General features: G+C 33.6%; 2 protein-coding genes across 2 annotated transcripts; both read right to left on the reverse strand.

Annotated features, from left to right (window-relative positions):
• Positions 1-5,987: 5,987 nt before the first annotated feature.
• Positions 5,988-7,520, reverse strand: LOC144572418 (wall-associated receptor kinase-like 15). Its single transcript, XM_078322001.1, has 3 exons — positions 7,266-7,520; positions 6,675-7,180; positions 5,988-6,150 (listed from the first exon to the last, which is right to left on the reverse strand). The coding sequence occupies exons 1-3, from the start codon at positions 7,499-7,501 to the stop codon at positions 6,026-6,028; spliced, it is 867 nt and encodes a 288-aa protein (XP_078178127.1). The 5' UTR covers positions 7,502-7,520; the 3' UTR covers positions 5,988-6,025.
• Positions 7,521-19,968: 12,448 nt separating this feature from the next.
• Positions 19,969-20,953, reverse strand: LOC144572822 (putative F-box/LRR-repeat protein At3g18150). Its single transcript, XM_078322495.1, has 2 exons — positions 20,653-20,953; positions 19,969-20,507 (listed from the first exon to the last, which is right to left on the reverse strand). The coding sequence occupies exons 1-2, from the start codon at positions 20,951-20,953 to the stop codon at positions 19,969-19,971; spliced, it is 840 nt and encodes a 279-aa protein (XP_078178621.1).
• Positions 20,954-24,091: the final 3,138 nt, after the last annotated feature.

Below are 24,091 nucleotides of genomic sequence, written 5' to 3' on the forward strand. Positions count from 1 at the left end.
GGAATTTTAGAGAGTTAATGGAATATATAAAAATTATATAAATTGAGAACGAATTATTCGAATCTTAAATTGAGAGATAATGTTACGTTACGAAATTTTTACAATTAAATTCAAATGAATTAAAATCAAGAATCAAGTTAATTGTGCTAACAAAATGAAAGTTAAAACCTTAATTTAGGTTCCTCTAATTAAGTAAGTTAAGTGTGAATCGAAACCGCGTCGAAATTTTGAGAATTTGAGACTTTACAGGCTCACTGCGTCCGCACTGGTAGGTGACTGCGGGTGACTGACCCGCACTGACTTCTGTTTTCCTTAAATTGCCTTTGAAATTTCTGTGAGTGCGGGTGAGGCCACTCGCACTGCGGGTGGGTGCGGCCGCACTCATGATTTTCTGTGTTGAACTGAAATTGGCTAAGTACTGAGTGCGGGTGAGGCCACCCGCACTGCGGGTCAGTGCGTCCGCATTACGCTCGGACTTTTTCTGAAATTCTTCCAAAAATCTACTAAGTTCTCACTGCGGGTGAAGCCACCCGCACTGCGGGTGATTTTTGTGTTAAAATTCATGCTGAAAACTGACTAAGTGCTGAGTGCGGGTGAAGTGACCCGCACTGCGGATGGAGGACCCGCACCGACACCGATTTTTGCACTGGAAAGTGCTGGAAGGACCTACAAACTGCCGAGTGTGTCCGCACTCAGATCCAGTGCGGGTGAGTGATCCGCACTGGGTGATTCCAAGGGCTTATTTGCATAATTCCTGCTCTCTCTCTCTCTCCCACTTCATTCATTTACCATTTTAAGTGAAATTTCTGCCAAGAGAGAAGAAAAAGAGCGAGAGAGTTTCCCGTTCCTCTCAAACCCCCGATTGTTGCGAGAAATCGAAACCGAAACCGAGTAAACGCCCGTGGATCTCTTCTAACTCTCCTATTCGGTATTATTTTCTCTTTTCGTTTCTCTCTAAAATCTACGATTTCTCGATTTCTCTGGTTTTCATTTTAAACTCGAGATTTGTGTTCGAATTGCTCGAGGACTAGTTCCTCTACACTCCTTGCTTGTTTATTTGTCAATCTTTTTCCCGATTTCTTCCGATTTGTGAAATCTGATTTCTAGGGTTTCGTGCCAAAATTGAAAGTTGGCATAATCATGATTTGATTTGCTTAACCCAACCACTTAGACTTGTAATCGGTATGGTTGCCTCTTGATCGTGAATTTTTAGAACGTTTAACGGTTAAATTTGAGGTTTTGACCAAATTAGGGTTTAACCAATCGGTAAATTGAATTGATCTGAGAACCAAAGTAGTGAAACGGTGATTGATTGTTACCAAAGTGAAATGGTATATGGCTAGAGGGCCTAGATGCATTTGTGCACCGCTATATGAGATTTTTAATAAGAAAGAAGGAACCGAAAAGAATTGATTTGGGACTGTACAAACCCTAAGTAAACGTATAGACCACTGAACCCGAATTAAACCAAGTAAACGTATAATATAGGTGTAGGCTCGGTCGAGCAAGATATCGCGAGACAATTCGAGACGCCCGATCCTTAAATTAAGCGGTACGCTCGTCATACTAAGGTGCGGGATTCTTGGACTTGTTTGATACTTTATTTTCAGGAATTAAACTGTGTATTCGTTTGTCATGTTGAATATCATTGATTGCATCATTGAATTGTGTAGAGCATTTGCATAGCCCAATCAAATTAAACTCAAATTGATCTGACTTGAGTGATTTGCATGCTGGTATGGTTGTAGGTTGTGTCGATCTATTATGATCTGATTTGATTGAAAGTCACCACGATTGATTTGATTTGATTTGATATGTATGTGAATGGATTTACGAAGTTAAGCACTTGGATCCAATGAATTTGCCAAGTCGGGCTGTATGCTGACTTGGATTCCCAGGATCCTAAATGGCCTTAGGTGAACGGCCCTCGATATTCCCAGTACCGGTTGGGACGAGGGAGGGTGATTATGTTATGAGATGTGATTGGAAATCGTGGGTGACATGTGTAACGTCTATGGCTCGGTGGCATTCTCCTACGTGTTAATGCATTTGAAAGGTCAATTGAATATGACGAAAATTGGAAACGATTCTAAAAAGGATTTTCTTTATATGATTCAAACCAGACCTTAATAAACTGTTAAGCCAAGCGATTGCAGATGGGTGTCAGATAAAGGGTCCAGCGGTTGACCATCTGTAGGTGTCAGTAACCCTACAGATGTGGGTTTGATAATGGTTCAGCTCGAAAGAACATCTGTAATTGCTACAAGCCCTAATGAACTGTGTTATGAATCGAGTTAAGCCAAAATATATGTTGTGTTTGAAATTCATCTTGGAAATTCCATAAACTGTGTTTCAGGTTGATTAAACTGTTGTCCTTATGAATATATATATCTGTTTGAACTGTTTTGAGTTTGGGTTTCATTTTTGAATATAGAGTTTGATTGCAAGTCCAATAGTCTAAACTGTGGCAAATTCGCACTGAGAATTTATTCTCACCCCCACCCTCCCGATTATTTTCAGGTTTATTTCGGATCTTGAAGCGAATGAGGATACTGGTAATGCATATAAAAGATCCACTGCCTTGCGTGTATATGTGACGCTTGATTTATACACGCGGCAGGCTGTCAGACCCGGTGGATTTGGGGTGTGACACTTAATACGCCTAATTTAGAGCCAAGTATGAATTTAGAATGCTCAGACTTAATATCCGATCAAAACACACATTCAGATCCAAGAGAAAATATATATCAACTTCTTGAGATGGAGCCGAACCAGGGTGATGCATCTACCTCAGAAATAGATGAAAACTTAGAAGAACCTACCTTTGAAGAAGAGATAATACAACCCGCCAATCCTCCACAGCGGTCTGATTCTCTTGGAAAATCTAAGGTAAGTTATCCTGAACCCACAGTTAAATTACCATTTAGGAAAAATAGGGGACACCCACCAAAGCGGTATATACCAGAAGACGGTACCAGTACAGGTGAATATTCAATTGCAAAGTACACAACCACCAACCATTTAAGTGAACCATTGAAGGGTTTTGTGAACCGAGTATTATCAATAACTATACGTGAAAAATTGGAAGAAGCTATAGCAGACCCGAAATGGAAAAATGCAATGAATATAGAAATGGATGCACTAATAAAAAATAATACATGGGAAGTAACTAATCTACCCGATGGAAAGAGAGCCGTGGGATGTAAGTGGGTATACACGATAAAATATGATGCACAAGGAAGAATAGAAAGGTACAAAGCTCGACTTGTGGCAAAAGGGTATACCCAGACTTATGGGATTGATTTCCAAGAAACATTTTCTCCGGTTGCTAAATTAAGTTCTGTTAGAGTTATACTATCTATTGCAGCAAACTTTAAGTGGCCACTGCATCAATTCGATGTAAAGAACGCATTTTTACACGGAGAGTTAGAAGAGGAAATATACATGGAGATACCCCCTGGCTATCAAACACCTGACACTACAAATAAGGTATGTAAATTAAAAAAGGCTTTGTATGGATTAAAACAATCACCAAGGGCCTGGTTCGGAAGATTCAGTCAAGCCATGAAGAAATATGTATATACCCAGAGTGATTCGGATCACACAATGTTTTATAAAAGGACTCAGGATAAAATTGCTATTTTAATAATTTATGTCGATGACATGATCATAACTGGAAATGACAAGGAGGAAATAAAAAGGTTAGAGGAAAAATTATTCAAGGAATTTGAAATGAAAAACTTGGGTGGGTTGAAATATTTCCTCGAAATAGAGGTGACCCGAAATAAAGAAGGAATTTTCCTATCCCAAAGAAAATATATACTTGATCTACTGACTGAAACAGGAATGCTAGATTGCAAACCTGTTGACACACCAATGATTCCGAACCTAAAATTAGAAGTCTACACCGATCACACCCCTACAAATATAGATAGATACCAAAGATTGGTGGGAAAGCTTATCTACTTGTCTCACACAAGACCTGACATTGCGTATGCTGTAAGTGTGGTAAGTCAGTTTATGCACTCTCCCAAGGAGGAACACTTAGTAGCTGTAATGAGAATTATTAGGTATCTGAAGGGAACACCAGGAAAAGGTATAGTTTTCAGGAAAAATTCACATCTTCAAGTAGTTACATACAGTGATGCAGATTGGGCAGGATGCGTGATTGATCGACGATCAACGGCAGGATATTTTACTTTCATAGGAGGTAATTTGGTCACTTGAAAATCAAAGAAACAAAATGTAGTGACTCTCTCAAGCGCAGAGTCAGAATTCCGAGGCATGGTCAAAGCAATCTGTGAGTTACTGTGGCTAAGGAAATTTTTAACGGAATTAGGATTTGAACCACAATCTGAGATGAAATTATTTTGCGACAACAAAGCAACCATAGATATTTCTAACAATCCCGTACAACATGACAGGACAAAGCATGTAGAAATTGACCGACATTTCATTAAAGAAAAATTAGATGCCAAAATTATATCAATGCCATTTGTGCGATCTAATGAGCAACTTGCAGATGTACTAACTAAACCTGTGTCAAGTAAAATCTTCGAAGAGTCAATTAACAGGTTAGGAATGAAGGACATATACGCATCAGCTTGAGGGGGAGTGTCAAAAGAAGCAAGCTGGCGAATTGAGAAACAGAGCAGAGAAATATCTGGTGACCAAGAATAGGAAAGCATGAAGTAAAAGGAAAGACATATCAGCATATTGGAGGAATTAGATGTAATTATTTTGTAGTTAGGCAATAGTGCTGGTATAATCTAAGTTTAGAATGTAATTTACAGTTTCCAAATATTAAATATAGAGAATGATAAATGTAGGCTGTGAAGGCAGGATATGCAAGAAAGAAAAAAAAAGAACCATTGTAATTTCGTTTTTTTATGAAATAAAATTCTGGGTGGGAGGGAGTTTTTCTGGGAGTTTGGTGTTCTTGATTCGTAACAAATTCATATACTTTTGGGGCCTGTTCGGCGCACCATCGGGAATGGACATGGGCACAAAAATTGAACTGATTTTTACTGTTTATGTGGGAAATTTTTTTATTTTTCCACAGAAACAGTAAAAATGCCGAACAGGCCCTTAGGAAAAAGGATACCATCAATAGTGTTGGCAGGAAAGATGAAAGAAGAGACGGAGCTGCTCCTGTGCTATAAGAGAGGAAACAAAGACAGCCAAAATTTGCAAGTTTGAAAATAGAGTTGATGTATTAAACTAAGGAGTTGTAATCAAATTTAATTTTCAGTACACTTGGTAGTTACTACTGAGTCTTTCCAAAAAAAAAAAAAACCCTTAATTTAGATCAAATATAAATAACCTGAGTCCAATTGAATCCGACTCGGCCGTTCAATTGACACATCCAGCTTTTATTTGTTAGGCCATATATAATTTTTATATTTTTCTTTAATTATATTGTTTTTTTTTTTTAACATTAAACCAGCTTGCAATCTTGTACTTGAATTATGTTCATGATGGGATGAAACTTTGATATATGCTCAATCTATTGCTTATTATTATTATTTTATTTTCTAGGTCCAAACGCCAGCTTTTTATTAATTTATTTTTGTTTCGAGGCCGGCAAAATGAATTTTTCAATTTTTGGGAACATGAAAATAAAAAATGTGGACCCAAAATCATTATTAGAAAGACTCCAATACTGTATTTGGTCAGTATGGAATATTCACGAATTGTTTTAAAATTTTGTTATATATATAATTCCATATATTAAAGAGGGATTAATTAAATAGGTTAAATTCATGAGATAATAATAATTTCTAAATTTCATGTATCGAATAATTTGAAATTTAAAAACCTATATAAAACCAAAGTTACGTTATCTTCTAAAGATTCAAAAATTAATATTGTTTCATTAGATGTGATCATTAACGGGAATATATATGTACGTAGCATCTTAAACAAACTTTTCTGATAATTCCTTTAAATGTAGGAAATATATATTAAATATTTTTTAAATACGGATACATATAATATATTTAACACACATCTTGGAGTCTACTAATTAACTTGGAATCGAAACCAGGAATTGTAAAATAAATGTGTTGTTAATTAAATTATAAATCTTACCAGCAATGAGCGACCCAGAGTCGAATCCCCCACAATTATCGCTGTTGCAATCCGTTTGATCTGCACATCCATTTTAGTGGTAAGTTAAACCTAATTATTTCCCTTAGTAATGCATATAATTAAGCTTTTGTTTACCTTCATATATAAAAATCTCTTTTATGAAAACTAATAAATTTTCAGTTAGAAAGAAGAATTTATTTATTTAACAGAATGATGTTTACATCACTAAATAAACGTGCATTACAGAACTGCCAACAAAGCTACATATATAAACATATTCACTTTATATATAGTTTTAGCCTAGCTAGGTTCTTAAATTTAACAGAAAATTCAGAAAATACCAAATGTTTCTGTTTCTTCATATTTTCTCTAGTATCTATCTCCTTTTTAGATATTGTGTCACTAATCTATATCTATCTATATATATATCAATTCCGATTGAATGCTGGTTAATTTGACATCATTTCAAGAAAACATCATAATTAGTAATAAATCAATGAACTATCGCTGAAAGCAAGTACTGATTCAAAGGGTTGGCGCTCATGATCAGTTGATCACTGAAATTGATCATGACAAATACTTACTCTTTTCACACGTGCCAGAAATTGGATTCCAGACTGTAGGGCTAAGACAGAAGCGCCGTTTTACTAGTGACCCCTCGGAAGCAGGATCGACGGTGCAGTTCGTCGTCGCACCATCCTCGCAATCACTCTGTGCATTACACATAGGTTCTCTCGGCGAAACCCACTGCAATTCAACACCTTCCTGACTCTGCCACGTAACTGCCGGCTTTGTCGGGTCTAGGTCTATGTAACTGCGATACGCACTGCAGTACTCGGGGGTTATGTGGATCATATGCGAGGAGGCGGAACCACCGGCCTTGAAGGTGCAGCAAATTGGGAGGGTTTGACAGGAGGAATGTGGCAGGAGATGGCAGAGTGAATTGGAGGAACAATTCAGAGAAGCCTCAAGGATTTTCGAGGTGCAGTTTAGTAACATGATGGTGTTGCGTGATGTCACATTGAACGGCGGCGTTTCACCCAGCTGGATTCCCTGAGAGCTCAGATCAGAAGAGATGCATGATTCATTCCTAGCAAATCAAAATTCAAAATCAAAATCAGCCACAAGGTATATATAATGATCAATTGATGCATTTTTTTTTAAAAAAAAAGAACCTCAAGGAGGAGGGTGAGATGACGAGGCGCTGAGACGAAGGAGAGATGGAGATGATGGGGTAGGAGCTGTTGACAGTGTCGAGGAAGAGCGTGGAAGTGGCAGCTGAGCAGCGGATTTTGTAGAACTGGTCGCCGCAAGTCCCGTCTGTGCTTAACGGGAAGGGCACCGGCGTTGTACCACACGGTAAGCATGCTTTGCCATTTGCTCTGGTACTTGTTTGGAGAAGAACAGACATGAGCAGCAGGCAATTTGAGAAGAGAATGCTCCATTTTTTCATTGTTACTCAAAAGTCAGACAACCACTTGTTTGGAGAAGAGAATGCTCCATTGAACTCAATACTATATAATATAAATTATAGGTTTCATCTAATTTTTTTTTGTCTGACTTCTCTCTGGTGACAACCATTTGTTGCGTTGACTTCTTTAAATGGTCCAATTAGCTGACTGCTTGGTGCTTCCAATCTAATTAATATTCAGGTTACCTACTCGTGAATTAACCTCAATGACATTTTTCATGATTTTTCACGCACCACTTTAAAATATAAATTTAATTATTATATTTATCTTAATTATTTATTTATTATATAATGTATAATTGTCAATTTTAAGTAAGCATAAGGTTAATTAAAATGACTTGTGTCTTTCATGCTTCATTGTGTCTTACAATTTTTATCTGTTTCCAAAGTTTAAATAGTTGATCTAAACTATTTAACACGATCTTCATATTGAAATATGTTTGGAGACCAAGTTTTATAAATTTTTTGAAAATAAAATGCTATTTTTTTTTAGATACGTACAAATTCATTGTTTCTAAACCATCGAGAAACAATGATTTTATACCAAATCTAAAAAAATAGTAAAACTTTTTTTTTAAATATAAAATTTCATGCATATTGTCAGGTCCTGGTTTTATAAATTGCTCATTTCTCTCAAAGCTTACTTTTAAAGCTAGAATTCATGACGCCGCAATATATATATGCTACTTCTAATTGTACGATTTTTTGGGGTTGGTATAACTAATGCAAGGAGAAATATAATTATAAGATGGAAGAAAAGAAATTAGTTATATTGTAAAATTTGCAGACAAGACTAAGTTTATGGACTAAGAGGAGCACAAACGATAAATAATTAAATATAATTCTAAATTTTAGTGTCCATCAATGATATACTGGAAAATTTAATTTTGACATATTTGATATACTGATTACCTATACAAGGTGCTAATTATTACACTATCAAAAGAGATTAAAAAAAAATGTGCTATATCCAATCAAGAGAGTAATACACCAATTAAAAAAAATACACGGGTAAACCGCCAACCTTATAAAAATAGACATTATATATAGACGAATATAAATAATGTATAGATAAAAAAATATTACTAGCGAATATCTGGTCAAAAGAAGGATCAAATCAATAGATTCGATCTCTAAGCAAGGCTGGACAGTCTGGACTAGAACTTGTCTTAGCAATTTCTAAATAAATCAAACAAGGCTTGACCTTATTTTTCCTAAAAAAAAAATTGCTGAGGAAGAAAGGAAAATAACAAAAAACAAGCTCTCCGAGGCTTGACCTTATGCTTAATATCAAAATGTTTGTTTCTAGGCTGTGAAACAAATGTTTTGGTTTTTACATTTTTAAAATTCAAACAGTAGATCCAAACTATTCAATATTCAATCTATATTAAAATGTGCTTGGAGACCAAATTTTTAATTTTTTTTACTATTTATTAAATTAGTTTTAAATTATTTTTTTTCAATTATCTAGAAATTTTTTCACTGTTTATTAAAATCAGCGATTTTAAAACTGACTTAATAAATAAAAAAAATTCAAAAAATATAAAATTTGGTCTCTAAACACATTTTAATATAGAGATCACATCTAACGGTTTGCGAAGTAAGAATCTTGTTTTACTTCACATTCATATCTCTGTTTTCAAAGACCAAATAGTCGATCCAAATCGCTCAACATGATATTCATATTGAAATGTGCTTGGAGACTAAATTTTACATTTTTTGAAATGTTTTTACTATTTTTTTATATAGGTAGAAAACCATAGTTTTTTTAACAGATTCTAGACCATAAAAAACAGTGATTTTGAAATATTCTAAAAAAAAATAGTAAACGTAGTTATTAGCATTATATATAGCAATTTGCTGAGCATGATCTGTGTTAGTGGTGGACGGGCATGTTTATTTCATAGGGTATTTTTATGTCTCATGTGCTTTCCACATGATAATTGAAATCATTCATGATCTTCATCGATCCATAGTTAAAAGCTAGTTTGTTGCTTCCTAGTGATTAAAATAAATCACTAGAATCAAATCTCAAATATATATAATAGTATAGAAACTCTAGCTTTGTTGGCAAGCAAAAATATATAATATAGAAGATTCTTGCAGAATTTTCTTTTCTGACTATTTCAGAGCTTTGTTTTTCTATCTTTCTCTGATATGAAAATACATGAAAAATAAGTTTCTTAATTAAGTTTGATTTGGTGAAAATTTCCATTATTTAATCATAGCATTATTAAAATGAAAAATAAATAAATTTGTAACATCATTATTCCAAAATGTTCAAAACTAGCAATATTGTAATGATTTGTAAGATTTTTCCAAAATGATAAACATTTTGCAAAAACAAAATATCTAATATACATTTATTTCATTTTTAGTAATTTTAGTATTTTTTTTATCATTCTTTCCTAAAAGTTTAGACTTGATCTATAAAATGAATGAAAAATTAAAAACCGTGACACTGCGACGGGTTTAAAAAAATATATAACTAGCACAGCAATTATACTTTTTGTATATATAAATAAATATTCTGATTATAAAAAAAATGAAAAAAAATGATAAATATAAACCTACACATCTTTCTCTACACGTACGTGTTTCTTCAAGTAGATTCATGGGTCCGATTATTTTGATTGCGTTTTTCTATTTTCAACAACGGTCTGTATTTGTTCATGAGAATCCATAAATGAATTTATAAAAATATATATACATGAAATGCAGACAGGGGTGGAACTAGAAAATTGAGATAGAGGGACTGAATGAATGAGCGTCATGTAATTTTATTTTATGAAGAGGACTAATAGTTATATTTTTTGTAAAATTTAAAATTTTCAAGATAAAAAATGCAAAATTTTTAAAGGATAGGTGAGCTTAGCCCCCTTTTTTTACCATGTAGTTCTGTCACTGAATGCAAAAGAAATTAAGAATAGTTATGAAAATGCACATTTGATTATTACAAGGTTATACTCAGCTAAATTTATAGCCAAAGTATCTATTGGAATTTTTCTAAATTACATTGTTATACTAGATATTGCTTGTTTCCTTATTTTGATATTTCTTAAATTTGAACTACAACGACCAGTACAACTGGTCATTAATTTGTTCTGTTGATCATCTGGTATTCTGGTACTTGATGGATGGTTGTGATGCTTTTGTTGCTCATTATAACACGAACCGGAATATCTTCTAATGTGTGCGTTTCTTGGCGCTGTCTCTCCCTCAGAGCACTAATCAGTTCTTGATCTGTTGGGATGAGTCCAATTTGGTTAACACCGTAAAAGACCGGTCTTAATTACAATGTGTTTTTGAATTTTGAGTGCTCAGTGGTTTTTGGAACCCGCCGTCGATTACACTTTGAGCTCTGTGGCCAGCTTTGCAATTGTCATTCAATGTTAAGAAAAACACTCTTTCAAGAACCTCAACTGTACAAACTGTTAAAACACACACACACAAAACAAAAACATAAAAAAAAAAAGCTTCTCAATGATTTGCTCAATTAAAGAAAATAGTTCAGACAACATGTTGCTGTACTACTACGAAAACTCCAGTACCCTCACCATTATCTATAAGAAATATTTGTTTTTTTTTACCCAAATTCTGATCGCACAGTTTAAAAATTAACTCAAACGGTACATTAATGGAGGAGGGGATGCTGATTCTAATTGAACTGGGTTAAAGACTTTCAAGGGGTTGATTGCACTTAAAAATAGTTTAGAGGCTACAAACAGAGAAAACAGACTTCTTTTTGATTTAACATCCGACTTTTTTTAAAATAAAATGTTTAGCCTAGTCCATTGTCGCTTGAGCCTGACCTTCAATTATCTATCCAACAACCTCAGATATACTCCACCAAAAGTGATCCATTGTGAGATTAGAGTGAGAGTAGCGATTGTCAGGACTTAGAGCATGTGAACTCGCCTATCTTTGAGTTTTTGTGCTCACCTCTCTCTCTCTCTTTGAGCCGTGTTCTGCTTATCTATCTTTTGCGTGGACCGCAAGAGTGTTGTCTCGTACTGATCACAACTTGTATTCCTTTCTTCATTGGGTAATATAAAAGCACGCCTCTTAAGGTTGCGTTGCTCTGGAGACGTGGGTCCTTCAATGACCGAACTTCGCTACCAGCTCCTGTGTCAATTTCTCTAACTCTATCTATTTACTTCACTGCACTTTAATATTCATCTAAATTGCTATTGATTTACAAGTTCTTGATTCCTAACAGAGTTTACAGTTGATAGATTATTTAAACACATGAACGACTTTCCTATCCATCCGATAGTTACAAGTTGCACGTGGTTAAATTTAAAATAGACCTATTCACCTCCCCTCTAAGTGTCGTTAGGGACAACAAAACCTACAATTTAAGTAACAAAATATAAGAAACAAATTAAGATGGTTACAAAAGTAATTTACACTTATGATTTATATTTTGTAACGATAATTTATATTTTTGGTATTCTTTTTTGTTTTGTTTGTATAATGATTTAGTAATATTTTTAATTTTATATTTGTAAAACACAGAATTGAATGGACTACAATATAAGCTAATAAAATTTTACATTCAAAGAATTTATACTAAATAAGTTATATGTACCAGTTATACACTTCATATTATAAAATATCTACTTGCAACAATCCAATAGAAGAGTAAGAGAGTAATATTTCTAATGAGATGTTCATCAATTTCTTTCTCGTTTTAAAGGTTTCCCTGGATTCCTATCACAGCATAAATATTTTTGAATGACAATTATTAGAGAACAAGCCAAGTATACAATGTGATAATTTGATTTGTCCTTTGGTGAAAAATTGCAAATAAGTTAATTCACATGTCTAGCTACTATTAAATTCAATTTGTTCCTCAATCCATATGGAATTTGCCAATTTATAATTACAATATATAGTTAGCTAAGAAAAATGCAACTGTAAAGAAAAATTAAGTACATTCGATCATGACAATTTCATCATGAGTTCATAAAAACAATTCTGATGAGATCATTATGCATTCATTTATCTCAGTTTTTAGTTAAGATTCTGCTGAAAACTAACAGTTGTATTATTCAATTAAACATAAATAAACAGAAATATAAAATGAACTAACCGCTCGAACTGTCTTGAGCAATTTTCTTTCATTTCCACTTTAAATAAAATAATAATAAAACAAGGTAAATTCCAACATGATAATCAAATACGGCAAGATTTTTAGTTTTCCTTAAATAAGATAAACGAAAGTAAAAGGGAGAGAAGGAAATGGGTCTAAAAGGGAAAGTCTTTGTAATCAATATCGATTAACTCTGCGATCTAGGCACATAGAATTTGAGACATCCAATTTAACATCCCTACTATTGTCAAACTAAGTTTCTACGTAACAATGAGACACATCCAGTAAACTGTGTCTCAGAATGGAAAGCTAAGGTTGTAGACGTCAGCTATCGCATTTACTGCTCAAGTCTTCTAATTTTTTCACAAAAAACAATAATAAAAAAAGAAAAGAAAATTAGATGCCAAAATCATCTTCTCTTTCTAACTAATCATTAGCATCTCTGTATCAATGGAACTGAATGCTTGATGCATCTTCAAGCAACTATTATTTGTACTTAGAAGACCTACAATGAAAAATCAAGCAAACATGTCAAGAAAAATATATAGAAGCAGGACAAAAAACAAACTTCTTCTGAACGGCACATAAACAAGCAGTGTACGTAGAAAAATTTGGAAGCACAGATTAATATAATATCATAGTCAGGCAGAGCTGAGGTTTAAATATCTTGTATAATTTTTCTTGAAACAATAATAGCAGAGCTTTAAACAACCAAAGAAACACCATAACTGAGTTAAGCTGGAGAAAACACTTTTAAACTGTTAAGAAGCACTAGACATGTCACACTCACACGTTCCATTACCTTGCATCAGAAGGGCTGATTTTTGTTGGTATGTTCCAACATATTTTGGGGGGTATACAAGCATTATGAGTTCCTATACTTACAAATAGGAGGGTAATTTATAGATTTCCCTAAAAAGCTTATCCATTTTTACCTTGTCCATACTGCCATGTTTCTTACGTGTTCTTCAATAAAGCCAGCAATTCCTCCCTCAACAGATGTTCCGGTATCATCGGATGCTCATTGGGTCCTGTAGAAAGAACAGAACCATCAGTTCTAACGTCTGTTCCAAATTTTAGAAACTTCATTTAACTGAAGCACTTTAAGAGCTTTAGGTAATTTTTTTGTATATTATTTCATGTCATACTTGCAAAACAATATTGTATCTTTTAAAAAAAAAATTAAAGTACCTGACAGTTGCTGCTCTGGCTGTTGTTGAGGAGGGGTGCTGGAGCTGCCGTCAGTGAGAGGCCCTGGCAGAGGCTGCTGTTGAGGGGGGATGCTGCTGGTGCTGCCATCAGTGAGAGGCCCTGCCGGGGGCTGTTGCTGTTGCGACTGCTGTTGAGTAGGGACGGTTGTGTTGGCATCAGAGAGAAGCCATGCCAGCAGCGCATCCTATTTGAGGTACTAAACAGTTAAACATTTGCAGGCCAAAATAGTATCTGAAATTTCGGGACTCAAACTATTTTATATGTTTCAGAACATACAATTCATTGAATACTAATAATAACAATAATTTCTAGATAAAGCCGATATTAACAACAAGGATTAAGGGTATAATAAGCACCTTTCCAGTGTCACCCTGTTGCCCCATCTTAGAAGTCAAATCCCCTGAAAATTTTAGAAAGTATAGTTGGTCAGGTCTGGAAAAAAAATTATGTATTGAAATTGAGTAAAATACATACATCAGTTCTGGAAAAAATAAAACAACTAGGAAAATCCCACTAATTTCCTATTCACCTACACAACCACCTCTCCTAGACCAGACACAACCCTATCCAGCCAAAACAGTCATGCCAAAAACCAGGTGAGCTCGGTACCACCAGTGTACCAGTATAATAAAAAAGGAACTGAATGTAACAATTTAAAGCAACCATAGAAAGATTAAAATAATTTAAACAACAAGCATCTAATCCGGATCCTGCAACAGGTTAATTCCCAAATGTTTGTGTCCGCCCGAGTTGCAAACAGTGATCCACAACCTCTCTCTCTCTCTCCCTCCCTCCCTCCCTCCCTTCCTGATTCTCTCTCACCGTCCGGGTTAGGAATCCGAAGTACAAAATCCTAGTTCAAACTCAGAAAACACACAGGCACACATACCTTGCAAAATTCCTGAATTTTCAGGTATCTTCTTGATGTAATCAGCAACCCTCCTTACATAATCACCCTGAGAAGAGAAATAGGGAAATGACAGAAATTAGAACAGCTTAATTTCAGTTAGCAAGAGATAAGAAAACTACTTCAATGTATATGGAACATATTTTAACAAGTGCTAATAAAAAGATATAAAAGATGAACAGATTTAATTAGCTTTCTGTCATTAACAAATTAGGATCAAATCATATTTAGGACTAGGCCCTTTAATTAAAAGATACTTCCATTTAAGCAGTAGATAAAGAGTAGAAGTTGAGTACTTTAAACAATTATACATGTACCGTGCGATATGAATAAAAAGGGTAAAATAATTTCATCAAGTGTCAATAACAAGTAGATTACAAACTAACACCAGGTTACTTCATCCTTGGCAGTAATTTCAACATTCATTGTTTTAATATAGAATTTAAAATCAAATTCAGGTGCAATGTGGAATGGAAAAGTATTAGATTGATATTTCTCATAAATTACCAAGCTAACAACATTTATTCATCTAGTTTTGCCACTAACATTGCTATTTTTAAATAAATCCTGAAAAGCCCAACCAAAAAAGGAAAAAAGTTGCAAGCTATAAATTGATTTAAAAAAGAAACATCAAGAAACCATATATTCTTACTCCACTGGTTGCCTGGTTATAAAGCCGTGCCTCAGCCCTTAGTGCTTCTCTTTCACTTCTGTCAGGAGTCTCCCTTTTGAAAAAACAAATCGTTCTACAACTGTACAACAATTTTGTCATCTAAGTTATCAGGTAAAGCAATTTAGTATCTGAAAACACAAGATCAATTCAATGCTCTTTACTCTCCAGTTCTACAATTTTACCAAAAAAATCCACCACCACCACGATCAAGAGAGTGTCCCATTTAAGTTCCTCTTAATATACAACATTTTCATTAAATAAGTTATTAAATACCCCAAGTGCGTAAGAAGTTAATAAAATAACTCCGATCATTGAAAAAAAGAAAAAAAAGAAAAAACTAGAGAAAATAAAGGAAGAAATAATCTTTTTGCGAATTAAGTTTGTGTATCTCACATATCAGCACCATTCTTGGCACGAGTCGTTTGAAAGTGTCCCCCTCTCCAATCGAGTGCAGCGCCATCACCCGAACTCGGATCCACATTACTGTCGGGTTGCTTACGCTTCTTCGTCGGGTCCACAAGAACTCTATATCGAGTGGAGTGAGAGATTACGACTTTACAAGAAGAGTGTGAGAGAGAGGGTTCTTGCGAGAGGGAGAATGGGTTCTTGCGAGAGGGAGAGAATGGGACAAGTGGGAGAGTGACTGAGCTCATGAGCTGTGACTGTGACCTTTTATTAGTCGCGATAATGGATCTGAAATTCTGAATCCACATTAACGGATTCGCATGTGGTTGGGACTTGACTCCGTTGGTTCTGAATGACGACAGATTCAAGAGTTTATTGGATTTAAAATATTTACAGACTCAAAGTAACAAATAGTCCAACCTATAGTACCTGACTTGCAGAGGAGCTAATGTATCCTGAATTTTAAAACTTTTTAGTAGCCTACATGTAATTGAATTATTTGTTCATCTGAAATTAAATTATTTGCTCAAAATAAATCTTAACATTTAGATTTTGGATGTTAGATTTGTTTTATGTTATATATGTTAGTGTAACATCCATGATTTTTATCAATTCTTATGAACTTATATTTTCTTTTATTATTTATAATTATGAAAAACATGAAGGTTTAAAGTATAAATTTTATCCTTATTATTTTAAAAAAATAATAATAACGTGGCAAAAATGCCACGTGTCTCCATGCAGAAAACTATTTACCACCGTTAAAACTCCATATAAATGTAATTCTCTCTCTTTATCTTTATCGGATGAGAAAAAAACAATATAAACCAAGTAAAAAATAAGAGTGAAAATTTGAAAGGAGAATAGAAGAAATATTTTGTAAAAATATGATATCAATTCTATTAGATTTCATGTTCGATTGGAATTCCGACTACGTTGCGCTGATTTTGTACTGTTATCACAATTAGTTTACGATCTCTGGATTTATCGTTATCAGGTAACCGGATTGTAAATGAGCCGAGTTCGAACGAGTTACTTCCAACTCTTGTTCAGCTCATTTAGTAAATGAGCGTGTCAACTCAAGTTGGGATATCAATAACGAGCTGTAAAACTAACTCGAGTTCAGCTCATTACCAACTCGAGTTGGCTCACAACTCATTTATAAATCATTTGACCAGTCAATTTTGTTAGTTATTGTAATATACTAGTAAGAGTTTATCTAAGCACAAACAATTTAAATGATTTAATATGTTTGGATGCACTTTAGAATAGCTACTATTTGAGAATAGTGATTTTTGGAAGAGTGTGAGAATAGTGTTGATGTGGTGCTATTCGGAATAGCGAAAATAGCACCAATTGCTATTTGAGAGAGCACCAATTGCTATTCCAAGTTTTTGTAGGAATAGCGGAACAGTGCTATTCTCGCTGTTCCGAATAGCAATTGAGTATGTTTGGATGGATCAGAACAATGCTATTCTCTCTATTCTTGTTATTCTCGCAATTCTCAGTACATCCAAACATAGCACGGGTTGGGCTAGTAGAGTAGTGAACTAATCCATATAAGACAAACAAATAATAGTGAGTTAGTGCTATTCTTGCTCCATCCAAACGCATCATTTATCTAAACACAAACAATTTCAAACATAAATAACAAGATAACAAACAAAATAAAAAATTCAAGCAACAACTTAATTAGGAGTCATTTAGAAGGGCATGGGATTTATTGTGATGAATTTTGTATAACTCAGAGTTTTTAATGAGCGAGTTGGGGTATGTTCAAACTCAGCTCATTTATTAAACGAGTTAGCCAACTCGAGTTGGAATTGACTCGAGTTATAAATGAGCGAGTTAAAGTGAGCAATATATTAGCGAACGAGTTACGAGGGAATTACGAGTTTGAGCAATTTTGTCAACCCTAGTTGGGACTTAGACTCCTGCTTTTTACATCTTGGTCTAATATTATGTTTAATATTATATTTATTTCGTCCGCTACTAATTTTCAACTATAGTCTAATATTATGTCTATATTGCTCGCTACTAATTTTTCATCAATAAATTTTACACAACGTCAATTATATTTACAAGTTTTTTCGCTAACAGTGCTGTTAACATATGAATTTTTAATGTGGACAGTTATTCTTTCAAATTATTCTGTTAGTGATAATAACTTATTTATTGGTTAGTACAATTGGTTAGAACAAAAATCACCCAAAGGTACTCTTTTCCCCTCAGACTTGGCATCTTCGGTAAAGATTTAAAAAAATAATAATAATACAATAAATCATTTATAATTAATTTATTACTAGATGTTCAAATTAATACTAATAAATGTTGCCACTAGTTGAAGCCATATTTTAGAGGGAACGAAGCCCAAAAAAGAAAATAACAAAAATGTTGATATGTACTGTTGACAGATTATTTTTTTCTTATTAATGGCAAAGTTTAGATAGCCTCAAACCATAAGCTGCTGCGCTATGGGCCAGAATCAGGCGCCATAGAGAAGGTCATTAATTATTCCGAGTACTAATAACTGAGTTAGTATATATAAATATGGCATTCAATAATTATAATTGTCTTCGAACCATAATTGTTAGCTATTTGAAAAAAAAATGTTATTATAGCAGATACTAGAAAATAACATATTGAAATTAATTTCTAACATCAAATCAAGACAAGGTAGAACTAACACATAAAAAGAATACGCTTTACCGTACAAAATGAACATATATTAGTGTGTACTAGACATACAACCAAAGTAAAAAAATACTTTTTCAACGATTCTGATAATCTGATGTCAAAATAATATCTAGAAGAAAACAAATAACACATAGTGAGCATCTAACGACTAATTAGTCAACAAAAGCACTAGCCAAACAATGTGAGGAGAGGTGACAATCTCACAAGATAATAATCTTTGATGTTGTCTCTATATGTTCACCTAAAGTGCGAACCAGCTCTTCTACCAACTTAACTGTCCTTCCTGGACAGTTTATCTTCACTCTTTCAAGGTACTCATGTTGGAATGAAATATCTCCGCGGAACTCTTCTTTTACAATTTCTTCACTTGGCTTTTGTAGTGAAAAATTAAGAGATCACTAATTAGATGGCAGATAACATTAACCGTATATCTTTTCTGGATTTACACGAAACAGAGTGCTTCACTTTGCTCTGTTCATTTTGAATTTTTCTATGGTATGAAGTATTTCAATTTTTTCTTCTCAATACTACCATTTGTCTTGATTGGATTAAGAATTTTAGTATGCTGTGGAGGTGACTCAGAGCCTTAATACCCTATCTAGACCTGTGAGTACATAACATTCTGACACTCACAAAAAAGATAACAAAACTATTATAATGGTTGGGTACCATATATGTTCGTAATTGAAATCATTCAGTTATGGTACAGAAACTGAACCATCTTACCAGACTGTACCAGTCATTGTTTTCTTCGTTAATTAAAATTAGGAATTCAGACTCTTCTTATATTTAACTTTACTAACGAAAATCAATCATCATACCTAGGAAATCACAGAGAGAGAGAGAGAGAGAGGGAGAGAGAGAAAGAGAGAATACTCGATAAAAGTGCAAAGTGAGATCCTTCAGATTAGATGAATGTCGGAGGAGACATGTTACTAAATTCCAGTCATCATTGATATTTATTACTCCAAGATCCAAGCACTTTAAGTTTTTTAGGATTGGACAGTTTGGAATATCTACTCGCATCAAACCCTACATAGTATAAAAGAAAATATTATTAAAATGAGAAATATAAATTTAAAATTAGACAAATTATTCAATAAATAAAACTATTGCTTTTTTTTCTAAAGAGGAAACTACTGCTTAATTTAATACAGTTTTTTTTTATCAATCATAGAATCAAAGTAAAATTAAGAAGTTATACTCTCATATTTAGTATTCCGAAGATATAATCTGGAGATAGCATGTTTGAAGAATCTAACCCAACCCAATCGCTTAGTTTTTGTCCTCATTTATCATTCTACAAAATTGCTCTAAAGCATTCATAGAAAAACAAGTTGTTTTAGTCTCTTCCTTTATCTTTTTCTTATTGATACACTAATTAACTAATTGATAATGATTTTAATTATTTTTTATAACTAGTTGATATTCCCGGTGATATAGACAAATGTTTTTATTCGATAGAACCAGAAATTTAGAATAGAGAATACCATAACATCAGGAGATCTTGTATATAGCTTTAGACTTGTGACATTTGAAAGGCCACCAAGAAGCCTCATGTCGTAATGTAGTGTATCAAATAAAAAAACAGCATGACAATATATTTCAGCCATGATAAGAGATAACATATTCTTCAATGCAATCCCTTCCGTATTTACAGATTCAATGCTCAGAGACACAACTGCAGGGCAAGAAATCTCCATTGGCGCATAATGAAAGCATTGTTTTAGTACCAACTTCTTTAGCACATTAGAGGAAATCATATTCCCTTCCAACGCACAATTTATCAATATTAATTCTTCAAGAATAGGACACCCTGATATTAGCATTCTCATTATATCATCATTCAAATTCAGGTAACCAAGTTCCAACTTCTTGAGGAAAGGGAGGTTGAACGATCCCAGTTTAATAAATTGAACTTCACGAGGATAAATATGAAGCCACAATGACATCTCCTCTATTGATGTACATGTGAAAATTGAATCAGGCAAGTAGCAAAATTTACAAGTTTTGATATGGATTGATAATATGCGGGGTCTACATTCGACTGCACAATAAAGACATCCAAATATATATATGAAGAGGAGTGTCCCTCACATTACCCCACCATGTCACTTTGAATGTATCTAGAGTTGAGTTAATTTCTCGATTAGAAATGACACCGCAAAGGAATCTTATAAACTTATCTCCACGTTTTTGGAACTCTTCTTTTGTCAGATTATCTTCTCGGCATTTATGATCATCAAAGACGAGAATAGGCAAAGAAATCCAAACATTCATCCATCGTTTAGACAATATACATGTGCACACAGCCTCTTCGGTAGGTAGAAAAGAGAGAATGTGTGCAAGAAGCGAGTCAGGCAAATCACTAATTATGTCCCTGACGAAATCTCCACCCTCCATCATCACAAAACTCTACCAAATACCTTTATTACATACATGATCTCTGTATTCAAATTCAAGAAAATAACAAATCATAAGCTAATAATACACAATACGAAAGAAAAGGAAGTACCACTTAAAATATGAACATAAACCAAACTAAATCTAGCATTTTCTTGTTGCCGAATCATGGGGGAATGACAAGGATGGTGCAAATCAGGAATTCAACCCTAATTAAATTAAGAATAATAACTAACATATTGATTCTTCTAGCACAGTTTGATAGGAAATAAAATATGAGAAAGAACTAAAAAGAAGGTCTGAGTCATGCATATCAAAATGGAAATTATGGGCCCCTCAATCATTCAGCCTTCACATGCAGTCAACAGAGATCATTTCTTAAGCAACTTAACATGCATGATATCTGAGCTAAAATTACGAGATAACTACTTTCTTGAGATTCAGTAATATATGCAAGAGGTAATTAAACCCCAATTAAATAAACGCGGTACATTCGGTTAAACCTAACATGGTTCTCCAGATCGAACAATCGATTGAAATCACATGTAATGAAAAACATAACAAATTAACGGGAAGAGAAACCGCACCATTATTACTCCCAGTCAATTCCCAGAAGTAGAATATGAGAGCTTCGATCGGAGTTACCTTCGCGCGAGAGAGAAATAAGAAATCCGGGATTCAATTCCGATTTGCAATTTGTCCCGATGTAAAAGAGGGATCGTAAAAATTGCATGTGTGTAAATGAAATGGATGATACATATATATAATTGATCAAACAGATGTGATAAAGACAATATCTCTAAATTTAATATACTATAATTAAAGAGAGATGCCAAAAATAGTCTAATTTAATATATTTTCTTTTTTTTCTTAATTAATAAAGATGTGTTGAGATTACGTATCTTTTAACATTTTTAAACGTCTCCGACTAATTAGATTCTTAATCTTTCTCATTTTAAAATTTTAATTATTCGAATAACCACCAATTTGGTATCAATTTTTAATCTCGTATATTCTAATTAGAATTTTACTCCTAGAACATTACATTCCTCTTCCTTAATTAATTATCCTTATCTTTGAGGATTTTGAAACAAAATAATCTAATTCAAAAATATCAAGTTGTTGAGGTGGTTTTCTTCACGAAAACATTAAGACAAAATTTTCGGTCCATTTGACCAAGTGTAAATATAGGCGAGTCGGGATGAGTTTCAATAACAATGCACATCTGTACGTTGGGGCACATATGGAGACAGAGAAACACGATTCGCATCTTAAATTAACCGATAATTTCACTAACTCCACAAGTCATCCAAACACACCATGTAAAATTAGTGCTTTGAGATTATACAAAATTTTCAGAATGAACTATTCCGAACTCCAATTGAGAATTGACATCAAAATTAGTGCATATTTTTATTTCTTTATTCTTAGAGTTCATAGAATCTGACAAATTTTCTTCTGGTTTGTCGGTCAACATTGCTAATATAGATTACAATTAGACTATTAAACCTTATTAACTGTTACATTTCGTAAAATACCAATATGATAAAAATAACTGAAACTGATATACGAAACACCGAGTGAATTTTTTTAGGAAAAAATGTGTAACATTTAAACAACAAATATTATTCTCTGGAAATATCAATATGATAACTAATTTAGTTTGAAGTTTTATATGGTTCATTAAATTGATCAGCTATAAATTTATGTATTGATATAATATACCTCTAATTATAAAGTCTAAAAATAAACCATTCAATAGATTGAAATAGACGGTAATCTAGCTAGTTAATTGAAATATTTTATACAGCAACTAATATAATAAGAATGATGAATAATCTAATTAAATGGGACACCATGGTCTGTTTAATTATTCATTATTTATCTCTCCTTGCGTGGCAAAAGCTCCTTGTTCCACCGTGGCTATCCAAAGACTAGTTAAGAGATGCTTCCTCTGTACCGTGCTCAATACGCCTATCATATTTCTTAGTTGTTTCTCAAACCCTCATCTCTCCCTCTCTCTCTCTCCTCTGTTTGTATGATGCCAACCTAAGGATATTCTGCGCCAGTAACGATTTGGGCATCTTTGATGTACAATTTCTCTCTCTATATCAACGGCCATAGCACAGCTACTTGGTATACTACCCCTCTCTCTCTTTTTTTTTTAAAACTTGATAGTAGCTACCAAGTTACTACCCCTCTCTCTCTCTGTGGTTGTTCTTTTATCCGACTGATGAGTTTTAATAAAGTTTTCTTTAAACAAGCTTAAGTATTCTTTAAGTGTTGAACTAAATTAGCCACCTTGTTTAATAGCTGGAGGCTTTCCAATTTTATATATGTACAAGTGTAATAATCCAATTCCTTATTATGTTATTATATAAGAGTAAGAATCATTAAATTTCTGCGTCAAAGTCTACACAAGCACACATGGCTTTCCTTCTTTGTGATTTGATACTATATCTTAATTTCTATCAAATTACGTAACAAACCCTTTTCACAATTAAAAAGGACAAATTTTGATGTATATTTCACTGGCATATGTACGTAGCTAGCTTTGTTACATTGGTTTTTACAACTCTGGTAAATTGAAATTTAGGAAAACCTAATTGGGATGTAAGTACTTTAAAGATGGATACAAGTACAGTATGTATAAATAATTATATAGTTACAAAGAAGAGGTAGAATCTGTATACCGAGATGATAAGTTCTAGAACAGGGCAAAATCGAAGAGGCATGTTCCGCTAGTGCAAGACCCGCTCTTAAAATTGGTATAACCTACGAGGACAACAAGAACAATACAGACTTAACAGGACCAATATTTATTTTTGGAAAAAAATAATAACACTAAAATGTTGAATATAAATAGTTTCATACCAGTATAGGCTCCTTTGGATTGATAAATTCTGCCATTGAGGCACCTACAGGTGACGGCACTTCTCTAATTATTGTTGGTTGTGTCAGTTTTAAAAGAGATGAATTAAAAAAAGTTGAAAATTCATACATTTGATTCAATTTTAATAGTTCCCTTTTTCTGAGTATATGCACAAAAAATAAAATGTAGAGAACTGCAAAATTTAACATAAAAATATCATCTAATGTACCAACCAACCAATTCCTGGTAGCTTCATATATGAGCAA

The sequence above is a fragment of the Carex rostrata genome, chromosome 20 (assembly GCF_964058835.1).
Source record: "Carex rostrata chromosome 20, lpCarRost1.2, whole genome shotgun sequence".
Classification (NCBI taxonomy): domain Eukaryota; kingdom Viridiplantae; phylum Streptophyta; class Magnoliopsida; order Poales; family Cyperaceae; genus Carex; species Carex rostrata.

Excerpts from the sequence above, each read along its gene's own strand:
- LOC144572418 (XM_078322001.1), bottom strand. The coding sequence starts at position 7,501 with ATGTCTGTTCTTCTCCAAACAAGTACCAGAGCAAATGGCAAAGCATGC. Across the intron at positions 7,181-7,265 it reads ATCTCACCCTCCTCCTTGAG|GAATGAATCATGCATCTCTT; the intron begins GTTCTTTTTTTT and ends TTGATTTGCTAG. Across the intron at positions 6,151-6,674 it reads TTCTGGCACGTGTGAAAAGA|ATCAAACGGATTGCAACAGC; the intron begins GTAAGTATTTGT and ends ATGGATGTGCAG.
- LOC144572822 (XM_078322495.1), bottom strand. The coding sequence starts at position 20,953 with ATGGAGGGTGGAGATTTCGTCAGGGACATAATTAGTGATTTGCCTGAC. Across the intron at positions 20,508-20,652 it reads ATTCAAAGTGACATGGTGGG|AGGAGATGTCATTGTGGCTT; the intron begins GTAATGTGAGGG and ends GTACATCAATAG.